The 24,810-nt window shown below is 33.9% G+C and overlaps 1 protein-coding gene across 7 annotated transcripts; it reads left to right on the top strand.

The window, feature by feature from the left end:
- Nucleotides 1-1,203: 1,203 nt before the first annotated feature.
- On the top strand, nt 1,204-22,122 carry LOC123714927 (proline-rich extensin-like protein EPR1). Of its 7 annotated transcripts, none has more exons than XM_045669600.1 (9): nt 1,204-1,329; nt 8,178-8,355; nt 10,507-10,638; nt 14,256-14,435; nt 15,306-15,565; nt 16,629-18,948; nt 19,618-19,824; nt 20,389-20,513; nt 21,153-22,122. In XM_045669600.1, the coding sequence occupies exons 2-9, from the start codon at nt 8,250-8,252 to the stop codon at nt 21,828-21,830; spliced, it is 4,008 nt and encodes a 1,335-aa protein (XP_045525556.1). In that variant the 5' UTR covers nt 1,204-1,329; nt 8,178-8,249; the 3' UTR covers nt 21,831-22,122. The 7 variants fall into 7 exon arrangements, with proteins under 7 accessions (XP_045525556.1, XP_045525555.1, XP_045525557.1 ...); XM_045669599.1 differs by lacking the exon at nt 1,204-1,329 and adding an exon at nt 7,559-7,715; XM_045669601.1 differs by lacking the exons at nt 1,204-1,329; nt 14,256-14,435 and adding an exon at nt 7,559-7,715 and having other exon boundaries at nt 21,153-22,121.
- The last annotated feature ends 2,688 nt before the right edge of the window (nt 22,123-24,810 follow it).

Genomic DNA, 24,810 nt, shown 5'->3' with positions numbered 1-24,810 from the left:
GGAATAACTTTGTATTAGCTCTGGTATGACGTCATTTCAGTGACTGTAGCCATACTACAAATGGTGTAGTTGGAACAGTGTCAAGTGGGTGGTGAGAATGTGAAAAGACAAGATGACACGTTACGTTCGTTAATTAAACAAACGGACGTAATTATAAAAACCCTTTTTATTTATTATTCAATCATAACAATTCATGACCAAATCCAATATTTTAGGATATCCTCGTTCTTAGTCATAAACACATTTAGGATGACATTGGTGCTGAATGCGATTGCACAAACACAAGGACCACTTTCCGAATTATGGCAAATAAAATCATCGGGGCTAACATATTTGCCGCACTGCAGAGCTTCGCCCAGCGAAATAAATTATGACGTGTCATGTGTCACGTGGCTAACGCACTATGTCCTGTAAGAATTTGTACCATAAGGGGGACTGAACCTTTTTCTTTAAGTAGCTTCGTAACTTTTTACATTTTTATGAAATTTGTCAAAGTTAGGCTGTAAATCATCCCACTCATTTATGGTTTTCTGTCTATACTTACCACGAAACAGTATTTGCATTTTTCGAGTTAATAACGTCCGGTACGTTTATCGGTATAAGCATTTTCTAAATCGGTTCAGAAGGTCCAGAGATTCCTTCACAATCGTATAAGTATAGATTCATAAGCAAGATATAACGCTAGATAAACAAAACTTTTTTAATTACAATTATGTTCTTAAATCTTAAAAAGAAGCTTGTATAAGTACCTACTATTAAAAATACCATTATTGTGAAATAATATTTACGTATACTAAACAAAAATGATTTATATACCTAATAGTAATATTAAAATTTAAAACGCTAAAATAAAAAGTACTAAAAACGAAAAACATAGAAAATACTAAAATGAAAATGTTCGAGTCATCTAATTTAACTCCATAAGTTTCACGTAGTTAATGCAGCATTCTATTGTCTTTGGCTTATAAATTGTTCAGGATACCAATCCGCAATAAATCATTCCAATTCATATAATAGACACATTTTGTTATACGACATGGATTACCTTAGAATTTGAATATTAATCTGTGTTCACCTCTAAAACTTAGCAAATCTTCCGATTAATAGCGATGACGACATTTATTTGTACGCGTCATGTAACCAAGGCGACCGGTTTGGCGGGAAGAGCACCCACGCGACATCGGCGTACACTATGAAAGTATAATTCGACCGCAGTGCAACGCGACGTTCGGGCGTGTTTTGTGATATTACGACGACAGCCTTGGCTGATCGAAATTAACAATAATTTTGTTTATTTAATAATATTCAATTGTTTCATTCATAAGTACGGTAAGTGTTATTAAAGATGCTTTTTGACTTGCAAACGGGAATATTTAATAAAAGTATTATTACATTTTTTAACGTTATGACATTTTAAGCACTGGTTAATGATAACTTAAAATGCTTGTGCATTATATTAATAAGAATCAACAAAAACGCGAGTTAGTAAACATGGCAAATAGCAAAGTTCTTGTATTATTATTTAATATTAAACTAGCTGACCCGGCAAAAGTCGTTTCGTCATATAGGTACGTATTACCAGGAAAACATTTTTAGTTCAATGAAAATAGCTTATATACTATAATACAAAATAGGGGTTGATCGTAGAGGGGTGACAATTATGGTTTGTATGTTGTATCATAAAAAATAAAAACAAAATAAATATCTAAAAAATGTTTGTTTAGGGTGGACACCCCTTATCACTTAGGGGTTTGAAAGACAGTAGCCGATTCTCATAGTTACTGAATATGCATAAAAAAATTCATAAGAATCGGTCGAGCCGTTTCGGAAGAGTATGGGAACGAACACTGTGACACGAGAATTTTATATATACATATATAAGAGATATAAAAAATAATTTAGTAGTAGTAATAAATAGTTGCGAACAATTATTTTCATTAAATTTTTAATCATTTTTACAGAAAAATCCGTTGTATTATGACTAATTATTTGGTGTCCAAGAAAAGTTTTTACTTTTCTGTGAGAGAAAAAGAAAAATCATTGAATTGATTCTTTCTTTCACATTTTTAATTGGTGACGTACACATGTTAGATACACCTAATAAGTAGTCTATGGTTTATTAACTAAATAAAATTAAATGGGTGAATAAATCTTGTTTCTCAAATAGGCTTTATAAAGAAAAATCTGAACTTAATCGTTTCTGTTCGTAAATTGCCAAACATTCCTTTACGTTTACGACACTTTAAACTTGTTAGCCAAATGTGGATTAATGTTTTGCAAGTACGGCGCAAAAAATCCAAAACATATAGATTGACTTAAAATGTAAGCCTTGTATAATCTGTGGATTAAAGTGTACATTTGGTCAAATATATTTCTGTATAGGCGAATAATTGTATACGTAATTACACTTTAAGTGTGATTAGCTCTCTAGGAATCGATCTAAGACCGATGCGATATTCATCAAACTTGATGTTAAAGCATCCAAAAAAGCGCTAGATGTCAATATTTTTCCATTCCAGCTTAAACAGTTTTGACCTATAACCCAAACAAGCAATCTAGCGCTTAACGCACTTTATTTCATTTGTTTAAACTATAACAACGATACAACAATGTAAATCCAACATAGACGGAATATGTTATGAGCCACTGGAGCTATTTTAGTGATGGTTGGAGTCCAATCAAAATGACCTTTAAAATGCAATATTTATCGCTGAGGTCACGACCAAGCAATGACGCTTTATTTATAACTTTGCAGGTTATCGTGAATTAACTCGTAATTGATACATCTATATCTAGTTAACCAATGTACATAACCAAGTTGGAGCTGATCTTTTACCACTTTCTTAAAAATAAAAGTTTAACTAAGGATTCAAAACTTTATACATTTGATAATCTTAAAGAAAATCTGCTCAACATGTCATGTCATGTCATGTTGAAACGATTTTTTTTTATTCTGCAACAATAGTTTAAGTATAAAACGGAAGTGTTATGTAGAATTATAAATCAAATACCGTTACATATGTCAAATAGAAGAGACTAGCTCCCCAGGGAATCCGTGGTTAGTCTCAGCTATCTGGGGTCTAGTATCCTTTTTTTTAACTAAATCTCCTTTTTATGAGGTATATTATTATAATGCTGGTACAGCCGATTGGTACAGCATTTGTTTCTTTGATAATTTTTTTTTAGACAGTAAAGTGATGTCACACTTCACTCACAAGTGTGAGTGCCTAAAGACACAGCAAACTCCGTGAGTTAAGGTTCTTCAATTACAGAAAATCTCATTAGAAATTATGGACTTGGGTTGATATAAATACTTCAAAGTATTTCAACAGTCAGAAGTTTACTGTTCGAGTAAACGAGCGGGTTTTAAGAGCACTGCTAGTGTGGGCTAAACTGAATTAGCGTGTGAAGGTTATCCCTGAGGTAGTAGGTTCGTAACCCGGCTGTGCATCTATTTACTTTCTATATGCGCATTTATAATGTGGGATGGTTTTACTATGCAGTAGGAGAGTTATAGATTGGAAGAATTCAGTTAAATAAGATGATATTTCGTACAGGAGTAACAATGCATAAAAGTAAATATATACAATAAGATAGACCAGGTATAGTATTGTCTTTTGTAAACATAGCTTTAACACATTAAGAAAAGACTTTTTAAACGCATTGAAGCTATGTATTATTATTATAAACTTATAATTATTTAAGAATTTTAAATTTTAAATTTTTTCCGACGTTTCGCTTGTTTCACAGACCAGGTGTACAGATACCGACTCCTTCTCCGAGGTCTTCGTCCTGGTCCCCTTTTAAATTTATTATCGCTTAATAAAAACTAAAACTACAGACACCGAAAACCCGCTTAGGGTTTTTAACCTTGGTGCCTGAAGGTACCACAGTATAAATTTTAAAATCATTATAAACTAAATACTTAAAAAAACTTAATACAAAAAACGAAACGACTAATACTAAGTAAATAAATAGTAGCAACAAATAGAAAAGTTGATAAACCTTTTTTTACCCACGTACTTACGCATTAGAAATCAAACTAATCACGGAACAGATAATTTAGATGACATTATTCGAGTATATTTGTTCGTGAGTATATAATATGTTGTTTAGTCCTTCAACAAAACATACTATAATAATGAATTTACCTGCAAAAATAACGTCACAATACGAAAAAGAACAATTTCGTCACGAAAAACGGTTCAGTGCCAGGTCGTACGAGTCACTGTCATGAAAAATGAATAAAATCCCATTTGGGCCATTCGTTTCTTCGCTCTAGGTTTACAAAGGCATAAACTTCATATTTCAAACTTTGTAATGCGTCGCAATTAATTACTAATTCTATGTAGCCGGGCAAAAAATCATCAAATTTTTTAAATAGTGAATATAAGTACAAGTGCGGTATCACACACGAAAATAGTGTCAAAACATTACAGAACACTGAGACTGTTAATGAACATTACTTAAGTTTAAGCTACTGTTTTAAGAATATTAAGAATACTTATTAGCCATAATTATTGTGTGAGCTAGATTGTAATTCATGTAAAGTCGCACTCTTTGTGAACTTTGTTGTATGAAATAAAATCTACTTAATAAGAGTAACGCTTATTCCTTTTGAATCCCCGGAGGCACATAGGTTTTTTATTCTACTGCTACAGGACCTGACAGACGTTGTCCTTAACTATGAATATTGATTTGAATTGGTATAATTAACTAAATAAAGATTTCAGAAGCAAAGAGTTTATTATTCTAATGTTTTATGATATGTCTTTGTTTGTATTTTTGGCGCGTATTGTTGATATAGTTTTGTTGGTATTCACACGGGAACTGGCGACAACTGGCCATGTCAAAAACATGGATTTCCAAGATAAATGCCACAAACAATTAGCGAGTGTAATTATTTTATATGTGTTTTATCAATATAATAACTCCAATCGAAGCATTCATTTAAACGATATTCATTTTTCTTACATCCTCTTTGAAGATATTTGCAGCACGCATTCTGTCAATGTTGTGTCAAACGCCATAAGGTTACATAAAAAGGTTGAATTATTCGCGCCATGCACTGAAAAAGAAATTTGCTATCGTAACAAAAGTCAGCATTACTTAATATTAAGTATTTTTGTAATTTTTCCGCGCAATTTTCCTTTTTTTTTCTTTCATAAGAACCTCCTCCTGACAATAACAAACACAATAAAAATTTGCGAAATCGGTCCAGCTGTTCACGTATGATGCCGTGACCAAGGGAAATAGAGATTCATTTATATAATATATATATATAGATACGGCGGATGTCAAACTCGAGTATTACGAGATATGCACATATGACATAAACAATTAAACTGTAAAAGAACTACCAAAAATAAATAAAACCATTCTCGCTACAAACTTTTAAGTCTGAGCCTTAGATTTTTGTATCTGTAGATTTAGATAATAATGAGTCTGTGCCTGAAACGCTATCAGATTTTTAGGTGACATGCCGGTTTCCATCACCGTTCGAGAGATATGTTCAAAAACTGCGTTGCTCGTCGGGGAACGAACCTACGAAGAGGGTCACACGCTAAAGCCACTAAGCGAACACTGCTCTTCACTTTATATACTTTTGTTAAAAATATTAGTAAGGACTCCTTAATCTATATAGAAATAATAAAAATAATTAAAAATTGATTAATAGAAAATTCAAACAAATTTAAAAAGTTTGGTCCTTTGTCAGTGTACCTTTAAAGCTGACATTTCCGCGCTGTATGTACGATAATTATTCGTCGAGCGAGGAAATCACCACCAATCGCTTACTTAATTAATTATGTAAGAAAAATTGTACATCAACCTTCAATAAGTCGTAAGAAATTACGTTAACTATATTAAATCGCATCAGGAATGATTGTTTCTAGTATTATTGAGTCAATTATAACCCTGATCTAAACAAAGAATAATAAATCAGTTCCGTCACATAACTAGATGTTGTGGGCGTATGAAGTCGCTAAAGGAATCAAAATGTGGGTTGTGAATTGTAATTCTAATTGCTTCAAATCATACGTAGTTGCTTGATTTTTTTTATATTAATGTAACAGGTACAGACAGTGTGCAGTCACTTTGACAAAGGCTCACAATTTGGTTTGCCTTTAAAGAATTGGTACGTTCTTCTCTTGGAGGACCCTAAGTCGAATTGGTTCGGAAATACTGCAGTGGGCAGCTGGTTCCATACAGTGGTATAAGCAAGCACGGTTCACAAATAAAATTCGGTAAAATTTAACGTAAAACCTTTACAATTCGTGCGTGTTTTTATAGATTTTAATCATTAGTACGAAACCCTAGTTTGGTCGTACTAGGGTCATTAATCCTATGGTTTCTGGATCCGTCCATGCAAGGTCATACTTCGCTGTTGTAGTAAAAATACTTGCAAGTATGGTGCGATCGATCTAAGTAATAATGTTTATGATATGCGTTTAAATCCAATGTTTCCAATTGGTACTGTTTTAGTAGATGTCGTGTTTATCGTTTGTTGATTGATTAATAAAATTGTCAACGAAATATGTATCCCGAATTCGATAGATTACGAAGTAATAATAAACTATTAAATTATTTTTTGTTAATTAAGAAGTTCAAAGGTTGTTATTATAACGTTAATTGACTCAAAATAAAAAAAGTAAAACTTTCTATTTCGAATCTGAATTACTTTTTATATAAACAAAGGCAATATAGAATATTGCTATATTCAAATATACATTATGTACAATTTTTTTAACATAAAACGTAATAAAAAGAAAATTAAAACAATTTTAAACAGTTCCCTGTGGCAGTGAACCTTAAACGCTATATACGATTTAGATATATGCTATGTATATGCCAGCAGTTATCAGCTACCAACAAAAGGTTATATATATTATCCTTTCATTGTTCTTGTACTGCTACAGAGAATTCAATATATTGTATATAAACATATACTTTTTATAGAGTATCAACATCGTATTGACAAGGAAAATACAGCTTTCTAATTCTAGATGCTTGATGAAACCTGTTTTCTTGTTGAATGATAATCTAAGATGCCTGGATATTTTAATCTAAACAAGTGGTTCGACTGCAAAGCGAACTCAAGTGGTGACTCTTCTAAAGATTTTGGGATTATAGCTAATGTTACTAAGTTCTTATTCTGAATGAGTTTTGAAATCGCTTTGAATAATTTATTCGTTGCAAACATATTAAACAAATCTTGGACTTTAAAACATTAGTATAAACAGAAATATACCTACGAATATTTGACAATACTATCGGAATGTTTGAATGTAATCAGTCTCACTGTGACCAATCCTAAACATTTCATACTTTGATAGATATCTTAGAAACGAGGCTTAGAGTCCTAAATAAAATAAATATTCTTAGTAAAAACTTAGCACTACCACATTCTCGTGTAGGACTAAGTGACTTAACACTTAAAACTTAGATTTATAGTGATAAATAAAAAGAAAACAAGTGTAAATAAGGATAAACTGTTATTTTTGATATAAACTCGTTGAATGCAGTATATAAGATATAAAAAATCGTTACTGACATTGACAAAATCCGTCATTTTATGATCAACTGTAATTAAATAAAATATATATTTTTGATATTTGGGATGTTATATAATCGTGATTGTTAATTATTTACGCGGTAAAGAATCAAAAGCCTTAATCATGAAAAGAACAAAATCTACAATCAGTACAGCAAAATCGGTAATTCATTATCAAAAATATGCACTTTCTATGAATATAAGCTATTTATTATTATTATTAAGTATTTCTACAGCCCTACGTTTTCACATTACTGCTTTATCTTTAGATGAGTTTAGTCGTTATTTTTTTCTCACTCCTCACGATGTTTTCGCCGTATTTGCAAACATGGAGGGTTGGCAAAGTAAGGCAAATAAATAGCGATATAAACTTTTAAAAGGTCCACTAATTTATAATTTAAAGTAGATATATTGTAAGTTAGCAATGACCTAACGATTTAAAACATCTTTCGTTTTCAACTATTCATCTACAATACACACGATTTGCCTTATCTACAGAGATGCTTTTAGGCACAATTGGAAGAAAAAAAAATTGTACTTTTTAGTGGTATAACTTACAATATTGTCAGTAACACTATTAATAAAGAAATCCAAAAAGAATCACTTGAATTCAATATTTTCACAGGCTTATCATCAATCTAGTTACGGCGTTTCGCGTACATCCCTATCGAAGAGAGTTTTTGCTTGTGATAGTCTGATGGGAATACGTCAGAACCCCTGGACACCAACAAAACGACGTGGTCCGATTGCAGCTGAAGCCGCCAGCCCCGGTCCAGCCGTTGTTTCTTTGCCATCACTTATCGGTAAGCCTTATGACGTATATTCCTGATTATTAGTCTAGGTTCCGTTAGAGGCAAAACAAATAATTTTGTAAGGCAACTCAATATAATTAACAATGACGCGGTCTTCTGTATGCCCTATGCATTCTGGAGCGTGGAGCAGGGAGCGTTATGGGTCAATAAATCTCTCATTACAAGCGATCATAAATCATCATATATCATAGATATAAGGTTTTTAAGCCAAATTGCAAAAAAAAAACAATTGCTATGTCGTGGTATATATGACGAATGGATTACACGATATGAAATGCTGCCATACTGTTTAATTTTTTCGAATTAATGTAAAAGCTTGTAGAATTCAACCGATGTTGACGAAGTTGTACGAAAACATTTTACTATTCATATGAGGAAGCCAGAACATGTTTCTATTATAACGTTACCTGTGACATAGGACAAAACGTCTGCATAAATATTCACACCTACATCTGTGTTAAAATTCGTCTAGTTTTAAATAAGTCGGATTGTAAACCTTTGGTTTTAAATATGCACATATTTTCGTATAGTATTATTTATGTTTAAACTAAGCTAGGAGAGATGGTTTTTACTAGCATCCCCTCGCTAGCCTGTAATGGATTTTGTGTGGCAAGATATTTACAACCACTTCAACAATAATTATTATACAGTCAATTTACGTACAGCCCAAATTAATAACACCTAAAGGAAGAACTGGGCTAGGAGAAATTTTATAAAACTATAAAAAATATATCCCTTGAATGATTCAATAATTTCGTCAACTTTCAATACTAAATATAGTATTGAACGCTGACATCACCGTTCTGTGTGAGATTACACTGCTAACATTGGCCTTGCTCATAAACAAGGTGACATCATAATATTATGTTCAGAGAACTGTATTCGTGTTCTTGTTTTTATGTAAAATTCATAATAAATTGAAATGAAGTGATGTTTCGTACTATACAAGGTTAGTCCATATGCATCAGATAATTGTTCGACCTATATATTTTGTATAAACTAAAAAGTAATTTATAATGTTTTAGTAACGTTTAAAAACAGTGTAGGATTTTTTTTACATAGAATATTAAATTGAAATCATTTTTAAGTAGGGTTTTTATGTCTAAATATAATTAAGAAACAATGAAACGATTTGACATATGACGTCGCAGTGAGACAAACGCGCGAAGGATGACAGCTGTTGTCTGTCATTCTTTTGTTGATCTTGAACTTGTCTTGTATGTTTTTAATTTTTGTTACAATTCAAAGAACAATATGACGAAAGAGAATTAATAGTGTTAGTAATGTATTAAAGTTATGATTAAGTGATGTGAGTAAATTATTTAACAATGTGTATAGATTTAAAAATAAAGTACAATATTGGTATTTAAAGTATAGTGAATTTAGTAAGTATTTTGTTTTGTTTAAAGGCGTTTAATTATCAGATTTTAATTACGTTACACATGCTTCAAGGATATTTAGAATATGTCAATATTCGCCCAAGCCTTTTTTTTATATTAACTTTGTCGATTAAAAAGAAATTCTAAGTAAATCTACTAACTAGCAACTGCCTCATGCCGCATTATCGGAATGACAAAGTTTGTCGTGGAACTATATTGAATTTTATTTTATTTCCATCGTGTTTTCACAAGCATTGTAATAAAACAGATGCGAGAAATGAAAGTCAGCTTGTTTAAATTAAAAAACCACTCAGTCACATATGGACATGTTAAAATCTGGTTTGAAGGAGAGCGTTCCGGAAATGGAAGGAACCACAACACCTACGAACACCTAAAAGAGGCTTATCGTTGTTTTATTCTTGATTGATGACTTCGACGATTAAGTTTCTATTTTTTTATTTTCTAATACCGTGGTAGGGAAATTGTACATACGTTAATATTCTACAGAAAAAAACTTTGTATTTGTGGGACGAAGTTTTTGACGTGACCTTTAATCATAACGTAAACATAATGGCAATGCAAAAACAAATGAGAGACATACATTATATGTATCTGACCGTCAGACTTACACTCGATATTTAGCGTTCAGTATGACTTCCGCAAGTCAAGAACATATATTTTACATAGTAATTTAGAGTGAGTCTCGACTCGAAGACAAAAGAGGTAGTAAGCTTGAAATATATATGAACATTTCGTTACATAGGCAAGCCACCACAAGAATCTCGTAAGAGCCGTGCACCAGCGTTCACATTCGGGCAAAAGTTGGATCCCGCTGGGAAGGAAAAGACAGGCCCGGGCCCCGCTTCATACAACACTGAGGGAATGACCGCAAAAGGTACGTCATATTTAGTAATGTTTAAGAACGTGTAAATATTATCGCAGATTTTAGAACTAATGAGACTCTGAAGCGCGACTTGATATGACTCCCGTATGTCAAATTACATACATTTTTGACTTAGGCTAAGTCACGAATTATCTTAGCAATGTATTTATTTATTTATAAAAGCTCGGCACACTGATACATCGGTACAAGTTATAAACAATTTCAATGTGACTAGCACTAAAAGGCAAACATAGCATACAAGAGATTATAAATAGAAATTAAACAAAGCAATAATTTAGTTTACAAAACTAAACGAAAATCGATTTCAAATGGGGACCAATATTCATAATTCTCAATGATTTTCGAACCGAAACATAATTCGTCATCAACACTAAACAATTTTGATGAAGCAATATGTGTAAAAAAACCTAGTATGTAGACATACAAAAACTTATACTATTGTAATTGGAATCGCTAGTGACAATTTTCTGCTCATATTATTGCTAAGTTTTATCGCAGAACTATCAAATCTGCTTCGTTACTCTGACGGAATTCCATATTACAGATATTGAGGAGACTAACATCGCTGTTACAAAGTACCAGAGATATTTTTAAGGACAAACCGTTTTAGTATAGAAACACTAAATGATACAAATGTTTCTATTAACTGTTTGTTGGATACCAATTTACTACGAAATTAACCAATAACGTCAACTATTCTGTTCAATTAAATAATCGAGTTTATCTACACAAATTGTCTGCAGTAATATTTTGATGGTTACAATAGTTATTTCTAACCGATGCCATAACTTTGTTTGCTTAACCGTCAGGTTGTCCGTTCGCATTACGGTTATGCACCAACTAACTTTTTTTAGGCTCATCTGATGTTAAGTGATACCGCCGCCCAAGGACACATAGCGTTGCCGGGCTTCACAAAGCTTCACAAGTGTGTTGCGGAGCTTTTAAGAATTGGTTGGTTCTCCTCTTGAAGGATCCTTCTTCGAATTGGTTCGGAAATACTTCAGTGGGCAGCTGGTTTCACATAGTGGTGGTGTGCGGCAGTTGTGGAATAACGGACGAGGTGTTACTGGTGGAATTTCGTATTCTATATCTCCGATAATAAAACTCAGTTGCTGGTATTAATCTGAACATCTCTTCTTAACGTTTTAATTTTAATAGAAAGAAAGGTCCATTGGTGTACGTCATTCACGCGCGACCTTATTGCTTAAAAGCGCACGCGCATACCACATGGCTACTTCTACTCGTTTAATATATGTGTCACCGTAAAATTGTAAATACCGTTAGGTTGTAATCTATCTCGCGAGATTGTGAACCTGAACGTACTGCTTACAATTTAACGTATTATTATTCGGTAGTTGTCTATCGAAATGAAACTGTCAAATTACAATCTTAAAAGTGTCAAATTGTCAACTGTCCGAAGGCTGTCCCTGATTGGTCGGCTTTATAGTTGACCGTTCTGTGTCCATAGAGTTAGGAGGACCTCAGGACATCGAATTCGATATAACTTTTATACTAAGATCAATATATATATATATATATATGGTACATACAGGTAAATATGTAAGTCGTGTCCGTGGCCTATATGATTTGAATTCGAAGAATTGCGTAAAATGTTATTTTAATAAGTTACGTGTAAGCCCTATTTAGGTCATTGCAGACTTATTTACATAAACATCTGCAGTGCTTTATTTCCGATTTACATACGGAACCGGATATAAATGCAATTGTAAAGCATAAAAATAACGCCCGGTTTCCATATTGAAATACTAAACGTTTAGAAATATTTTGTTGAATATGAAATATACGTTAAAAAAAACATAGTTAATGATTAGTCAATTATGAGATATATTTATGTAAGAATACTATGGTAGAATCTTTATACATAGTGGTGGTAGAAGAAGTGACAAGAATACTTAAGGGAATGCCTAGGTGGATTGAGAAGCGGATAGTGAGGTCGGTAATTCGTACATACCTGGACCAAATCCAGGCGGTACTAGAGAAGGGATAGGTCAAAGATCAGGTGAATGTCATGACAGTGGGTAGGTGAAGCGAGAGTGGTATGTCAGGACTGTAGCTAGTAGGAGATACATGGTCTCTGTCTGTCGTGAACGTATAAATAAATATCACCAATTTATCTTGATAAGACACGAAACCGGAGTGAGCCATACCAATGCAAGGATATGGCGCTTCACATCCTGAAATCGGAGTGTGTTAATGCTTAATACTTGATCACTATTTGTCACCATTTTTCTTTATAGAAAACCGATGAAAAATTCTGATGCCAATTCAATTCAATTCGGTGTAATTGTTACACTTTTATCTTACATTTGGCTGCCAAACGTGGACATACAATACACAAATAAACCAAAGTTGTAGCATGTCAGAAAGCAATAGCGTAATAAAAATAAAAAGAATTCAAAAGCGAAAAAATTTAACGAAAAACAAGCACACACTTTGCCACAAAAACAGAAGTGGCAATGAGCATGTAGATGCACAAACAAAGATGGACTTTACACACAACGGTATGGAAAGGACCAATTGGAATTAATGTAAATAATATATATGGAAGCGATAGCAGGAAGTATTTCCTAACTAAGGGTCCTTAGGGTCCTCCAAGAAACAGGCGTACCAATTCTTAGAACTCCGGCCACGGACTCGCGAGCCCTCCGGAATTGATAGTGGCCATGGGCGGCAGTATCACTTAACATCAGGTGAGAGTCCTGCCCGTTTGCCCGCTGTTGTATAAAAAAAGCTATATTGGCAACATTTGTAAAGATCGGAAACAAACGGGCTTTATTATTATAAGTCCAGTTTGGTGTTATTGCGAATTTTGTGAATGGATGTAACATTGAGCTTTTGTTGACATTGAGTGAGCAGATTTCCTGTGCATACGATGCCAAATAAGTCCTCATACTTGAAGGTGATCGCATGAGTCAACCGCTGTAGGTGTTCGATTCAGTTCGATCCACATTCGTACTGTGTCCGCGAGACTTCAAACTTGTGTTTTTATTCAGTAAAAATAATCAGTGTTTGTGCGTTACTGTGTTAAAAGGTTTATTTTGGTGCTTGATAAAACGCATTGTCATAATATATAGGTATGTTTGAAAACTCTTTCGTATCTTACATTAATATTACGTATTAAAACATAATCTTTGGCCTCCTAATAGACAGAAATACACGCCCAATTCTATGTATTTATTTTTAAGTTACCTTACAGCTACACATATACATATTTTAAAAGAAAACCTTTTGACAATAAATAAAATATTCGAAACAGAAAACAAAGTCAATTAAGTACGAGTATATTAAATAGATAAAACAGAAAACTGAATTTGAAAAGTTTTCCCGCTTCATAATATATTTCCTCACATCCTCATTGGTAAGGTGGAAAATGTCTATATACTGGGGAATTATGTATATAATTTATGAAACAATTGTAAATATCTTGTCGTATATAAAAATTATCCTCATAATAGAAACAGTGACAGTTCTTGATTTAATAACATACGATAGATTGTATTTAACGTTATAATATAATAGATAGAATACATATATTTCGTATATGTTCCATGAAATTTTGATGGGTTATAAGATATTTGTGCTAATAGGAAGGGCACTGGGACCTGCGGCATCTTTACATGGAAGATGGCCTCCACCGAAGTTGGCACCTACGCCCGCCCCATGCGATTACGAGCCCAGTAAGGCATCGAAAGCAGTGCTTGACCACGCACCAGCATTTTCAATAGGCCTTCGCGTCAGTATGCCTCAAGCTGGCAGTAAAACACCAGGTGGCTGGTTACATCATTCGCCAAATTGTAGTTCACTCTCATTCACTTAGCAACGTTCACTTGCTGTCAATTGTTTTTGTATTCGTTCACTCATTAGCACTTGGTTTGTTTGTGGTATGTTCCAACTGTTATTTGCTGTTTTGATGTCAATTTTATTTGTTGTAAACACAATAGATTATTACGTGTTATTCGCGTGGTATTTGTGGCTAGATTTGCTTGACAAGGTCGTGGCTACTTCCGGATATAGCACTGACATTGTAACTAAGAACGATTCTTTTGCAAGTATTTTTTTGGTGTTCACATTTTATGCTATCTGAATCGCAAAATATGTTGCTAAGAAAAAGCTCGAAGATGGCAATTCGAGTTTTTCTTATTCATTGCACTGTGAGGTAGGTTTTTATGGTGAGAAAAATTGCACAGGAAAACCTAAAAAAGACTCACAAAAAAAAAATATTATTATAATTAATATTTATTTTATTTTATAACACATCTCATTTAAATATATAACACAGAAGTTAGTGATTGCTTGCGTCAAAATTGTAGTTTACAAAAACATTATTATCCTTTTGAATTGTGATTCATGAACCTTAAAGCTTTTAGTTTTATTATTTTTTTATATTAAGTTTGGTAATTGTATAATTTTTCAGGGTTACTTGTAATTTTAGTTGGTAATTGTTTTATGGTTGCATTTGTATTTTTGTCTTAGTATTTTTTTCCCCCTACTAAGGTTGCCTGGAAGAGATCGCTTGTTAGCGATAAGGCCGCCCGTTGCCTCCCTTATAATTTACGTCTTGTTTTTATTTGAAATATCAAAATAAACACGCATACAAAATATGGATTTTTTTAATATTTGGTTATTTGCGTTTCCAGCTCCGAATATATATTCGATGCCACCGGTGCTCGGTGAGGCGCGAGAGGGAAGCAAACGAGCAGCGCCCGCCTTTAGCATCACCGGAAGAGGAAAAGCCGTTGAGTCGAAGACGCCCTTGCCTGGCCCTGGGAGTTATACAACGGATAAGGCGTCTTCTGCGGTGACGAAGAGGCAACCTGCATATACAATGGCTCCAAGGAGAGAAGTTAAGCAGCCATCTGCATCTGTGCCTGGCCCGGGAGTTTATTGCCCGGAAAAGGTAATTACTATTTTCTATATTGGTATTAATATAACCATATTTTTGGGTTTGGATTTTTGCTTTAAGTTGGATAGAGGTGTTTCTAATTTTCACTGTCATTTTCATCTAAGGCTTATATTTAAATAAAAATAAGAATAACAATTTGCGTTATAGAATTTATGTTTATTGTTATACTTTGTTATATATTATACTATGTTTATTGTATACACTTTCCAGTCGCTTAACGTACCTTAACCGTAATTGTTAATAAATTTAATTGAATTTTAGTTATTATAACTTAGTTCTACGAGTTTTATGAACGATGCCTTATGAAATCGGTAAAATCAGTGCCGTGTACGTAATAAATTTATGGACTATTTTCTAATAATTTTAAATAGTTTAATAGTTTTAATAAACCACTTTAATTGCTATTTGCAATTAAAGTGGTACATTCAGAATGATAATTAAAAAAAAACTCTCTACATAACATATATTTTTATATATAACAGTTAAGATTCATAATTGTTGTCAAAACTTATAGTCTAAATAATCTCACAGATTAATTACGTTATTATTTACGTTTTTACAAGTGTTATACGCCCTCACACTTACACAAAATCAGTACACATAATGATCTAACTTATCCATGCTTAACTAACAATATCATTATACTAATATGGGTGCGAATAACAGGTCTGCGTGAATTTGCCATGGGCTCCGGCGCATACGTTCGGCATTCGTCATTCACCATTCGCCGGTCAGTCGGCATATTACGCCGCGCCTGAAGAAATCACCACCTAACTTATCATGCTACTAACAAGCTAATCAAGACTTTCGCTAAGCGCTAAAATTATTATTAAATTGAAGTATTATTTACATTGATTTTCATTTGTTCACGTTTAACGGAAAATGGCTGAAGATAAGAGGTATACAGTTTTGTAATTATGCACACTTGATCTCTTTAGAAACCTTTGTACTGGATTGGTTGGAAAAGAAAGAAAGTTTTCTTAAATATATGAATTTAATCAGATCCAACAATATATTTTTTAAGGTTTACTTGTTACGTTGTTATTTTGGTTTTCAGGTTGAGTACCAACGTATGGAAACTAAACATACATTTTCGAGTAGAATGAAGAGTGAGCATCGCGAGCAAATGCCCGCACCAAATGCTTATAACCCAGAGAAAGGTGAACGGTTTTTAAGAGAGACATCTCCGGCTTTTTCGTTCCGAACGAAATCCGTAACAGTAAAAACTGGCGATGCTCCCGCACCAAACATTTATTCACCTGAAAAGTCCCTTCATGCACTTAAAAATGGGCCAAAGTATACCCTGGCTGGAAAGGGATTAGCTGAGAAACATGACACGACGCCAGCACCCAATTCATACGATCCCCAAAAGGCAGACAAGGTGTTGCATGAAAAATCACCTGCTTACACTATGCGTTCTAAAGAAGTTGTAGAAAAAATAGAGCAGACGCCTGCACCAAATTCATACGCACCAGAAAAATCCATTCAAGTACTTCATAGTACGCCCAAATTTAGCTTATCGGGCAAAGGTTATTCTACAAAAGTTGAACAAACGCCAGCTCCAAATAGCTATATGCCTGAGAAAGCGGACAAGGTATTGCACGAAAGTACTCCATCATATTCCTTCAGAACCAAAGATCACTACATTGTTAGGAGTGAATCCCCGGCGCCAAATGTCTATGCACCGGAGAAATCTATTCATGCTTTAGATGGCGCTCCTAAGTTTACGATGAGCGGAAAAGGTCCATCCGAAAAAATCTCTAATAATCCGGCTCCAAACGTATATAACCTGGACAAAGCTGATAGACTATTACACGAGTCATCACCTTCTTATACATTTCGCACCAAGGAAGAGATTGTAAAAATCAATGATACACCAGCACCAAATGTCTATAAGCCCGAAAATTCAATTCATATGTTGGATAGTTCACCCAAGTTTACGATAGCTGGAAAAGCGCCTCCTTTAAAAATTAACAATTTGCCAGCTCCTAACGCGTATTCTCCTGATAAGGCCGATAAATTACTTCTGGAAAGTACTCCAGCATATACATTTCGCCTTAAAAATATAATCGAAAAAGCGAACGATACTCCTGGACCTAATGCATACGATCCACATTTACTGGATGGAAGTACCAAGTTTAGCTTATACGGAAGAGGCCTTGATCCAAAACCGTCTGATACACCAGCTCCAAACGCGTATGACCCGAGGATTTTAGACGTCTCACCAAAGTACACAATGCAAGGAAAGGGACCATCTGAAAAATCATCAGATGTACCTGCACCCAATAAATATGATCCACATTTACCAGAAGATTCTCCTAAATTCACTTTAGCGGGAAAAGGTCGCGACTGCAAGCCTATGTATACACCAGGACCTAACTTCTATGACCCTCAGATACCAAGCAGTACTCCAAAATATACCATGTCTGGAAAAGGCCCTGAAGGGAAATTCCCTGATGTTCCAGGCCCGAATGCGTATGATCCTCATTTGCCGAATGGTACACCTAAATTTACAATGTTAGGAAAAGGATTGACATTCAAACCTTCCGAGACACCTGGGCCAGCCGCTTACGATCCGCATCTGCCCTTAAATTCCCCCAGATATACTATGTCTGGCAAAGGGCCTGATTCAAAGGTATCTGATGTGCCAGCGCCCAACCTGTATGACCCTCATGTATTAGATAACACACCTAAGTTCACAATCGCAGGTAAAGGTAAACCAGATAAAATATCTGACACCCCTGGACCGACTGCTTATGATCCAAATCTGCATAGCGAAGCCCCAAAATACAGCTTCGGAGTGAAAGGTCCAGCCGATAAACCTTCAAATAACCCATCTCCTAATGCTTATAACCCTGAAAAAGCGGACAACGTAATTCATGAGCATTCTCCAGCTTATACTTTCCGTTCAAAACCAGAGAACGGAAAGATTCCGGATACCCCGGCACCTAATTGTTACGATCACGAAAAGGGAGATAAAATCACACATCAGGCGGGGCCATCGTACACGTTTAGGCCAAAAATAGAAGATAACAAACTTGTTAATAATCCTGCACCTAACGCCTACAATCCTGAAACTGCAAACAAAGTGATATTTGAGAAGAAGCCAATGTACTCGTTATACCCGAAAGGGAAAGATGCTAAGATCAGTGATTTTCCTGCCCCTAACGTGTACAGTCCAGAAAAAGCCGATAAAATATTATTGGACAATTCACCTCGATACTCATTTAGGATTAAAACGAAATCTCCGAAGCCCGACAATGTTCCTGCGCCTAATTCATACAACCCGGATAAGGCGGACAAAGTGTTGATGCACAGCTCACCCCAGTATACATTTAGGATAAAATCTGACAACTTAAAAGTTCCTGATACCCCGGGTGAGTAAATTTTTACATTTATCTAACCACAAATCGAAAAATAAAAAAATCTAAATTCTACAAATATATTATGTTTAAAATATTTTTTTGGTAACTACCAATATATATAATATAAGTTTGTATAGTTATACATTTAATATTATTCATCATCACTACATGATTCGATTGATTTATAAAAATAATCTTAAATAATGCCAATATCGCAGCAATTTAGCTTAATTAGCCGTTCAATTAACAGCCTGGCCTTTTAAATAAACGGCGCCGTTTAACTAGCGGCCTGAAAGATATTCAGCCGTAGCGTTTGTTACAACATTTACTAAACTGGTTGGTTAATGCTTGGGCCATTCGTGCGATAGAGTCTTTATTTGGCAGAAATAAAAAGGATGAAACATATGACATAAAAATATTTCTTTTAAAATTTAATTGCTTAAGTCAAATTCACATTATTGACACTCTTGCATGTACTCGTTGTTTTTCATTAAACTTTGGAAAACACCATCAAAGTTGTGGTTTGCCGACGTATTGACAGTGAAAGAAACATTTTTGAACCGGATTGAAACTATGTATTATTATAAACTTAGAAGCTAGTTGGCAACACTGCTGCGACCACAAATATCTCGACTGTTTTCTTTCAGACCCCATATATTGTGAATATTTGTTATTTTTCAGCGCCCAACAGTTACACCATCCCTACGCCCGTGAAGACGCCATTGTATACAATATCTGGGAGACATAAGGAGCCGATCGATGAGCGTTTGAAGGTTCCAGCTCCTGGTAGTTATGACCCAGAGAAGAGTTATAATTTCGTTTTGACGTATTCACCGCAATACACTTTTGGAGTTAAAATACAGACGGACAAATATGCAGAGACACCAGGTCAGTTCTTGGCTTGTTAAATTGTATGAAATTTTAAGTCTTACTAGCAGAATTGAAAAAAATAACATAATTGTAAATCTAAACCATTCTCGAACTAGAATACAGCCGTAAATTTTCTTTAAAATTGGTCCAACTGTTTAGGAAGAGTTTAATTATGAACCAACGCACAGAATATAGAACATATATATATATACAGTCAAAACCGTTTACGACAACATCGTTTAGAACAACATACCGGTTATGCTCGTGTTGATCAAAATCAAATTATTAGCTACTTAATAAAATTAAAATTACGACCAAATATAAGTTGTCCCTTCGATGTCGTTAGTACAGATTTTGACTGTATATGTATGTATATATTTAAATGTGATTAGAATATGTTTATAAATATGGTTTAAGGACCAGTTTGTTTTTTAAAGAAAAAATGTTAGTTCCTTAGGCTTAAGTTAGTTAAAGTTTTCGAGAAATATATATAGTAAAAAATTCAAAAGATTAGTTTATTTAGAATTAATAATCACGGTATAAGCAAAAACACCAATAAACTAATTGAATTATATTTTGTAGCGCCCAACACATATCGTGTACCTTCAGTCCTGGATTCTCCTGTGTACACATTTGCCGGACGTCACAAGATACCCGTTGATGATCGTGCCAGAGTACCAGCTCCTGGAACATATTCACCAGAAAAGGTATCTATAATGCTATGCTTTACAATGAAAATAAATGATGGGAAAATCGTTTGATCAATCAAGGCGATCGTCGAACAACTTTCTGATGTATACCATAATAAATCAAACGCTTCTAAATTTACATTTACTGTCAATTCATCATCCGTAAAAGCAGTCGGTTTGTTGTATCAAAGGATTTATTTAATTTTTTAAATTTATATTATACAAAGAGTGTAATATACAGAATAAGTTAGCCGCTATATTAAAAAATATTGGAGGAGGTAAGATATCTTTGAATAAAAGAATAAACCAAAAGTCTTTGTATGAACCAAGTTTATACTCTAGTTTCATGCTTACTTAGGTTACGTACGTAACGTAACGTTTACATTTCATTAATTTAGCATTCGTTTCATAGTGAAATAACATTTAATTATATCTCATATATCTATTGTTGTACGCCAACGGTTAATTAGTTAAAATAAAACCGTACATTTTGGTCCTTCGAGCCGGATCTGAACCAGCAACCTATGGGTATAGTCACTATATTAAAACAAGCAATGAGCTGTAATTTAAAATTTTGTTTATTGTATTCGACAAATTAGATCTAATTTAAAATCATTTTTACACATTCTTCATCATATTTATAATTTAAAATTTCAGGTTCAGTTAGACAAGTCAACAAAAATAACATTTGGCATAAAGCATTCACCGTTACTCGGACAGTTGAAACCAATTGAGCCACGTCCTAATGAAGTCAGAGATACCACTGACGTCAATTATAACAAATTGGAAAGAAATGTAACAGAAACAGTTGACGGTGTCCGGAGTCACATCACTCAAGTGAGATCTCACGAGATCAGAAGTAACACGGCAACACCTGAACCCGTTCAAGAGACATTGACCCAAGACATCGTATGGGTACCTGAACAAACACAAAGACGTGGTTCCTATACCATTGAGAAAGTCGATGAAAACAATTTCTATGAACGATACGGGAATAGTGAAGTGGTACCAGTACAAAATGGCGTTATCCGTGTATCAGACAGCGGAGAACGGGGTTCCTCATCCAACGAAGAACAGAGCAGTGAAGTAATTAAGAAGGAAGGATTCGTACAAAGTGTCGATAAAAGAGTTCACAACGCTAACGCTCACGAAAAGAACCAAAAGGCGTCGGAAGAAGTTTACGTGGACTCTGATGTTAAGCAACTTCCAAATGGAATATCTAAAACTACTACAACTACGACGGTAAAGAAAGTGGGCACAACTGCTAGAACAGCGAACTCTTCAACTGCTGTAACACGTACTAAAACAGCTGTAACATCTGTGGGGACAAAGTAATATGATTAACAATCCTAATATTGAAAATGAGTAATGTAATTTTGGTATAGATATATCGGATTTTATAAATACAGAAAAAATAAATCTAGTAATTGCAATGTGCATAATCGCGTTTAAAATACGTAACGTATACGTTAAGCTTGCCATTGAGTACGTGCGTCCGCCAGTTCCTATCAATACGTACATTCCCACTAAAGCTTATATTAATTTATTAAAATGCTGCTTTTTACCTTGTTAACTGAATTTTTTATTTATCGTTATTTACAATTTTACTAATTAATAAATAAATGGTTTTATAACGTGTTTTATTTTAACCTATTTTATTACCTATCTCAAAATAAAAATATTTTTAACGAAAATGTTTTTTTTTATATAATAGGGGGGTAAACGAGCCTGCGGTACGCCCAAAAAGGGCAGTCATCGCCCATAGACGCCCATTTTTAGTGGGTGCGTTGTCGGCCTTTGAGGGTGGAGTACGCTCGAATTTTGAACAGTTAAAGGTCGTATCTCTTAGGGAAGACTCCACCGGGAGTCGATTCCACAGTTCGCTAGTTCGCAAAAGAAAATGCTTTGTGAAAGGGACTGTGGAAGATTTCCAGCCATCAAGGTGGAATCATGTTTATCCAGTGGCGCTCTACAGACAGCTTGGCGCCAGATTGCGTCAATTTCTTTAATGATTTCGCTACCGATAAATTTGTGCCTGACAAATAACTTTAGCGTTTTTGCACTTATGCATATACAGTTTGATTGGTGTGCACCCGGATTTGAGCCGCACATTGAAATCACAAAAGCAACATTTCTCGATATATATTTATCAATTAATAATATTATTTTTCAAGGGAACGGATGTTTTTGTGATAATTAAGTGGGGTTTTGTTCAACCGGAAGTTCAGTACGGATAAAAATGGTCACTGAACTATTGTGCGCCCACGCTGTTGTTTTATCATTCTTTGAATAGGAACAAAAGCTACTATCTTTGACACATGACAGTGTGAATATTATCAATATTTGTGTCAATCATTGAAAGTTTTTCCCAACCAATTCCACTTAGGGTCCTTCAAGAAAAGAGCGTACCAATTCTTAATAGGTCGGCAACGCACTCGCGAACCCTCTGGCATTGAGAGTATCACTTAACATCAGGTTAGCCTAATGCCCGTTTGCCACCTGTTCTATAAAAAAAATTACAAAATAAATTAAAAAAGGTTTTTAGTTTTGTATCTGTGGTATCTATAAAAAAGATAGTGTTAATCATATTATAGTGAAACAGTTACTTATTAGTTATATCCTTGTTTTTGTTAAACAAAAATGAAATACATTATTTCCGGCCACGAATTATTAAAAGTTCTTATAAAAATCGAGCGATCTCCAGAATGCCTCTACTGTATTGATTCCTCTTATAAGCCCCAATTAAGATAATTAAATATATCAATAATTAAGATTATATTTTTCTTGAACATACACAGTATACACACGAATGATGTGAAACTTCTTTATGACCTTATTTTTCGAAAAATTGATCTCCTATATCCAACTTTACAGAAATTTGATAAATAAAGTTAAATTAGATAAAGTAAAGTAATCGAGAAATGTGACGTTATTCCATGTTTATTTTTTCCAACGCTCATAAAGAAGTTTTACTTCAAAAATACTTGCAAAATCAATGAATAACCATTGTTTTTTCGGCCATTGGCCAAATTTTTACTATCTATACGCAAGTAGGTGATCAGTTATTGTCTAAATGATCTAACGCTTACGTCAACGCCGAACTTTGATTAATTGAACTACCGTTACAAAACATTGCTCCTCTATACTCCTTGGTCTCATCATTAACTTTCATGTTCCAACAAGATCATTTCGCTTTTGTTTCGCGCCCCCATATATAGAATGTGTAATTAATACGACTTTTTCAATATTGATGTGGTTTCGTTGCCATAGTGCTTTTAAGCGCCTTTTAAAATCATTGTTTTGTCTTTAATATTGTTTGTCATTGTTGTTTCTTTTTGTTTTAGTTGTGTTATTTTTTTATCTGTCGAACAGGTCAATTATTATACCTTGTATATTTTTGAAGTTATACTTCTTTTGGCGCGTTAGGGAACAATTATGAGAGTAAATTTTTACGATGATCACCGTGACAAAAAAACGACGCCCTGAAGTTAGCGTAATCAGCATTTTGGAATAAAAAATGTCAATTTCTTTAATTATATAGAAATATTTCTTGTAATGCATAAATAAGCTTTATTTAACTAGATAATGCGTTGTAATTAAACTTTCAATGTATGAAATACCTTTTTTCTATTATTAGTGACGTTCTTTCTGCAAACGTAGAATAAGGCGAAAGATTAAAAATTAAAAATATTTTTATTTTGTTACGTCAAAACAGTATATCTTCTAACGCGTGTACAAGTATACACATGTTTTTCTTATATATCTTTTATCTGTGATGTGTCTGCCAAGTTTTCATGTTGAATAACTAAATAATCTTATTTAAGGTTTGGAGATGGGATTGGAAAATCGGAGATGTCATTGATATGTTTATTTTAAATCCTATAGAGCTGTGTTTCCGTTTCCAACCGTGGGGTCCACGCCCCACGGGGGGCAATTTCATTGTTAAGGGATTCGAAATTTATCTGGAATTTGAATTTCAGATGATAAGATTTTAGAAAGTACAAAGAAGGTTGGGAAACACTGCTAGAGGCATTACTGCATTTTAATAATTAATTTTATAAGCTTTGCCTTTTCATTAATTATTAACACTTTGTTGCATACAGAAATATAATAAACTTGTCATAATTAAATGAAAAGGAGGGCGACTGGCGGCCTTATCGAGCGATCTCTTCTGGCAAACACTGCAAAAACAATTCATAACATAAGCAAGAAGCGCAAAAATACATAATTATTTTTATATTTTGATTATTGTTATTGTATGTGTGTGTGTGTTGTAATTAATAAATGTTATGTCTATGTCTAATACATATAGTTA

The sequence above is a fragment of the Pieris brassicae genome, chromosome 10 (assembly GCF_905147105.1).
Source record: "Pieris brassicae chromosome 10, ilPieBrab1.1, whole genome shotgun sequence".
In the NCBI taxonomy this organism is placed as follows: domain Eukaryota; kingdom Metazoa; phylum Arthropoda; class Insecta; order Lepidoptera; family Pieridae; genus Pieris; species Pieris brassicae.
This window is presented reverse-complemented; position numbering and strand designations above follow the sequence as displayed.

Bases quoted from the DNA above. Each gene is read 5' to 3' on its own strand.
- LOC123714927 (XM_045669599.1), top strand. From the start codon at position 7,677: ATGAAAAGAACAAAATCTACAATCAGTACAGCAAAATCG. The intron at 18,949-19,617 runs GTGAGTAAATTT...GTTATTTTTCAG, and splicing joins AAAAGTTCCTGATACCCCGG to CGCCCAACAGTTACACCATC. The intron at 19,825-20,388 runs GTCAGTTCTTGG...TATATTTTGTAG, and splicing joins CAAATATGCAGAGACACCAG to CGCCCAACACATATCGTGTA.